The 5088-nt window shown below is 45.8% G+C and overlaps 1 protein-coding gene across 1 annotated transcript; it reads left to right on the top strand.

The window, feature by feature from the left end:
• The first annotated feature begins 882 nt into the window (after positions 1–882).
• On the top strand, positions 883–5088 carry DNAJC19 (DnaJ heat shock protein family (Hsp40) member C19). Its single transcript, XM_048313886.1, has 6 exons — positions 883–953; positions 1333–1384; positions 1675–1748; positions 2101–2177; positions 3055–3125; positions 4376–5088. Exons 1-6 carry the CDS (start codon positions 951–953, stop codon positions 4444–4446), a joined length of 348 nt encoding a protein of 115 aa, XP_048169843.1. The 5' UTR covers positions 883–950; the 3' UTR covers positions 4447–5088.

A 5088-nucleotide genomic window follows, 5' to 3' on the forward strand; every position in this document is an offset into this window, starting at 1 on the left:
CAGCAATCAAAGCGCTGTCCCTGCCCGTGCGGAGCCGGTGCCGGACGCGCTGGTCAACCCTGACAGCGCAGCGAGGAGGCTCCATTAGCACGGGAGGAGGCGGAGAGAGCGCAGCCCACGGGCGAATGGGGCGGTCAGACACACGGAGCAGAGCACCAGGACAAAAGACGGGAAAATGGGAGAATCACAGAATTGTCAAGGTTGGAAGGGACCTCTGGAGATGATCCCGTCCAACCCCCTAACAAGGCAGGGTCACCTGGAGCAGGTGATACAGGAACGCGTCCAGGTGAGACTCCGTGACCTCCCAGGGCAGCCTGTCCCAGTGCTCTGCCACCCTCAGTGTGTATAAGCTTTCCCTCCTGTTGAGGTGAAACTTTTTCTGTTTTAGTTTATGGTCATTGCTCCTCATCCTGTTGCTGGGAAACATCGAAAAGAGTCTGGCACCATCCTCTTTGCCCCCACGTTGGAGATATTTATATGAATTAATGAGATCCTGTCAGTCTTCTCCAGACTAACCAGGCCCAGCTCCCGCAGTATCTCCATCACAAGAGATGCTCCGGACCCCAAATCCCGTTTGTGCCTCCGCTGGACCTTCTCCGGTAGCTCCTTGTCTTTCTTGTACCGAGGAGCCCACAACTGGACCTCAGGAGGAACTGAAAAACTACTTTTATTTTAAAAAAGCGAATCTGGCGTGCGAGAAAGCTCTAGATCGGGGCGAAATCGCTTGATTACATTAAGAGTAATGTCTGTACTACGTTTTACAACGCCGTAACCCGGCGCACGCCGCGTCCCCGCTCCCTGTCCCGTCTCCGCCGGGCCCTGTCCCCGCGCCGCCCCCTCATGCCCCGCCCGCTCCCGGGCGCTCCCCGGCGCCGTCCCCGCCCCGCGCTTTACGGCAGCGGCCGCGGCGCGTTTGCGGCGGTGCGGGCCGGGTGGCGCTCGGGGCGGACATGGTGAGTGCGGGGGCCGCTTGTGCCTGGCCCGGCGGCTCCCGCGCTCCTCCCGAGGGGCCGCGGGCTCGGCTCGTCCTTGACGAGCCCTTTCTGAGGGCCCGCAGAGGCCGCTGGCTCCGCTCTCGGCCCCGCAGCCCCCGCGGTGAACGCGGCGCCGCCGGACCGGGTTCCCCTCGTCGGGCACAGCTCGGGGGTCCCCGCCCCGCTGCTCTCGCCGTGTCCCCGCGGTCCCCGAGAGCGCTGTGCCCGCAGTTCAGCGTGTCAAGCGCGCTGTGCCGTGTCGGGCTGGGGGCGGTGTGTCCGACCCGCTGTGCGCGCTGCCGGCGGGGCTGCTTCCCTTTCCCTTCAGTAAACAAACTCTGTGTTCGTTCCCATGCAGGCCAGCACGATGGTGGCGGTCGGCCTGGCCATAGCGGCAGCCGGATTCGCAGGTGTGTAGGGGACGGGCGGGCTCTGAACCCAGCTGTACTCACACGGCCCGGTGTACTTAGCCGTGCTTCAGGGCTGATTTCAAGGTAGTTTAATAGCTGATACAGGACACTCTTTTGGGAGAGCCAAAAGAGTAATTAATGGCTGTAATTAAACAAAAGATCAACGTTCTTACTGTTTTATGTCCCAAAAGAGTTTATTCCACATTCTAATCCACAAGTTACCAGTTGCACTGGATTGCTAAATGTTCATGGAACTATGCTTAACGTCAGTCAACGCTGGTCTCTTCAAGGTCGCTATGCAGTAAAAACTTTGAAGCAAATGGAGCCACAGGTAAAACAAGCCCTTCAAAACCTACCAAAACCTGTAAGTTTTTATTTATCAGTAGCGTCTTTTTGTTTAAAATTTTACTTGGTGAAATAACTATGGACTGTTGTCTCTTTATAGCACTGCTGTATCTTCTCCTGTATTTTGTCTGTAACAACAATTGATTGCCGTAATTCTGGTGGTGATTGGCTAATAGAGAACTTGTATGGGCAAATTTAAGTAGTCATTTAAATAATGATACTCTACTTAAACTGAATTTCCTATTTCAAGTGTAGAAGAAGTTTTGCTATTTTTACAGACAAAAGCTCAGCAGTTACTAAAGCAATAATGAGTGGGTTTAACTGATACTTGGAAATTAGTGGTTTTTAAACTAACACATTTTCTCTTTCAGGCCTTCAATGGTTATTACAGAGGTGGATTTGAACCCAAAATGACTAAACGAGAAGCAGCTTTAATACTAGGAGTGAGGTAAAGGAAATGTATCAGAAATGAAATGTGAACAGGAGGCAGTGGTGTCTCCTCACTGCTGGCTTTGTTTGGAAAGGTTGTCATCCAATGCCCAGCATCCATTGGGAGTGTCACTGCCAAGTCAGGAAATAAGAAGTGACCTTTCAGGACTTTCTGTGCTTTTTGGGGTTTCTTTGCTGCACTTTAGCTTGGTTGAAGCTAATTCTGTGTGGACTTCCAGGCATCTGCATTTCCCTCGCACATTCCAAAGCCACGTGTGATCCAAATAAGCCATTTCAGGAAGCCTTGGGGTTCACTGTGTGTGGGGGACACGAGACTGCTGTTTTCTCATGGTTCCTGTCAGTGTTGGGGAATTTCGGGTGGATGCAGTGTGAAGGTGCTGCAAACCCACTTCTTGTGTCTGGAATAAACTCATCACTTCTGGAACATGGTAGATCTGACTATGGTGGCAATCTCTGCCAAAGCACTTAAGGCCAAATACATAAATCTATCAAATAAGAACTTTGAACTGTGGCATTTTTTGGGTTTTTGTAGTTTTTTACCTTAATAAACCAAGCAAATGTTTTTTGACTTACAGCCTTTGGGAAGTTTTCCCAGTAAAAATGTTACAACATAGTTCTGTTTGTTTTTAACTGTGTGGATGACCCCCACCCTATTAGACATGCTGTAGCATGTCTTTTTCAGCATACAGTGTTTTGGAAAAACCCTAGGAAACCTCTCCAGGACTTACACACTACATATCAGTAGTAGGAAAAGAGAAACATACATATTAGCTAGAGAATTTATGGGTAAGACAGTGCTCACTTGTTCTCAGACACCTTTTGACAATCTGGGGAATTTCATGAGTCAAAAGTCAGTTTTTCTCTGTCTTTCAAAGCCCGACAGCCAACAGAAATAAAATTAGAGAAGCTCATAGACGGATCATGCTTCTGAATCATCCAGATAAAGGTAAGGAAATTAAGTCATGTTGATTAGTTAATACATGTTTTTAACACAGATGAATAGAATTGTGTAGGGAAGTGAGTGATACATAACCACCTCAGCTACTAAAAAACCCACAGAAAACTGTGTAAAAACAAATTTTAAAGTGCCTTAATCCATGTGGGTGTAGCGCATATTTTTGTGTGTGAATGTTTTAAAAGCAACCAGACAGATTCAGCAGATCAGTTTGTTACCTGCTTTATCTTCTGTGAATATCAGATTAGAATATGAATTGTTAAAATGCGACTTAAAACCTCCTTAATTTTAGATGAAAACCCAGAGTACCCTTGTGTGTTTTATGTACCACTTGTGAGTTTGAGTTCATCATAAATGGAAAGTGTTGAGCCTTCTACAGCTGCTGAAGACATTAAACTATGAAATATTCCTGTTTGTGGTACTCTGAAGGCTCAGAATCTAGTTATGCTCAGAGTAACTCAAGGCATCTATACCTGTTCTAAATTCTGTTGGGTGAGTCAGAATCATGTGTTGGTGTTCGACATTCGACTTCTCAATCGTCGCTTAAAAGGTAAAATGGCTTCCTTTGAAGTGACTGTTGAATTCCTTGCTTCTGTGCACCAAAATCTAAAATAATCCATGGGGATATGCTTTTTGTAGATAATATTGAGTGAAAGTTACCTTCAAAATTAACCGTACTGAATATATGCAGAACCTAAAAATAGCATTTTGTGTTGTATATGACCTAAAGCTTCAGGTAAATAATTAGAGTGCAATTAATGGTATATATGCCAGCAGCACAGTTGTTGTGCCTCATGGCTTTACAATTTTGGTGCATTTGCAGTGTGGATTCTGTCTCAGTCTCCCTAAGTAATTTTTTGACCTGTTTAAAAACTGAACTGGTCCCTTGGTACAGCAGCACTTTGTGCTTTGCACGGTTATCTGCAGACCTGTTACTTCAGTGCTTCTGTATTCACCACAGACTGCTAAGTCAGGAGTGACCAATTCATTTATGACTGATAAAACTGGAGCAAAAGCCACTGCAGTAAACTAAAAGCAGCCTAACAGGAACGAGTGGTCTGACACTGAGCTCCTGCAGTGTCTGTGAGTGAACTTAAATGCCTTCAGTCACAACCAGTTTGTTCTTTAACTGGCAGAACCTCAGACCATGCCATTTTTTCCCCATGTCCTGTGGCATTATTATCAGCACAGAAGAGAAATGTTGGGTTTTTTCACCTGATTTGAGGTTCTCCTTCTTCTAGGTGGGTCTCCATATGTAGCAGCCAAAATCAATGAAGCTAAGGATCTACTGGAAGACCAAGCTAAAAAATGAACGAGAAAGAAAATCACTTATTCAGAGGGTTTGTCCCTGCAAATGATTATTTTTGATAAATGGCTTAAGAGAAGTTCTAATGTAAGTCGTTGACTTAATATAAATGAAGCTGAAAATACAAACCCAGGGAGGTTCTTCCCTCACGACTTAGTCACTTTTTTTTGGAAATGCGTGAGGGAGTGAGGCTTAAAGATTTTTTCATAGCTGTTCTTTATTAAACAGCCAAATCTGCCACTCAGAAATATTTTCAGTGCTTGAGAGCAGTAACTTGGTGTGGCCAGTGTGTGTTACCAGACACAGGTAGATTCACATGCTGTTACCTAATTTCTGTTGAACTGGCCCTGTTTAAAGTTCACACTGCTGCTCTTCTATCTGCTAAAATTAGCACGGTGAACCTGTTTGGGGAGGGGGGTGGAAAAACCAAGAGGATTTATTGGACAGGAGGAGCTGGGAGAGATGTGTGGTTGTCTCTGCCTGCAGAAATAAACCACAGGAAACAATGTATTCCCTTGTCCTTGCCTTGTGAAAAACAGGGTTAGTTAAGTGTTACTGATGGATCTGGAATGTTCCATATTTTTTTAGTAACTTTTAGTTTTTGACAGATTTTAATAGCATTTAATAAATTCCATATTTGTAATAGAA

This window comes from Corvus hawaiiensis, chromosome 10 (assembly GCF_020740725.1).
Source record: "Corvus hawaiiensis isolate bCorHaw1 chromosome 10, bCorHaw1.pri.cur, whole genome shotgun sequence".
NCBI classification, from domain to species: Eukaryota; Metazoa; Chordata; class Aves; order Passeriformes; family Corvidae; genus Corvus; species Corvus hawaiiensis.

Bases quoted from the DNA above. Each gene is read 5' to 3' on its own strand.
- DNAJC19 (XM_048313886.1), top strand. The intron at 1,749-2,100 runs GTAAGTTTTTAT...TTTCTCTTTCAG, and splicing joins TTCAAAACCTACCAAAACCT to GCCTTCAATGGTTATTACAG. The intron at 3,126-4,375 runs GTAAGGAAATTA...TCCTTCTTCTAG, and splicing joins TCTGAATCATCCAGATAAAG to GTGGGTCTCCATATGTAGCA.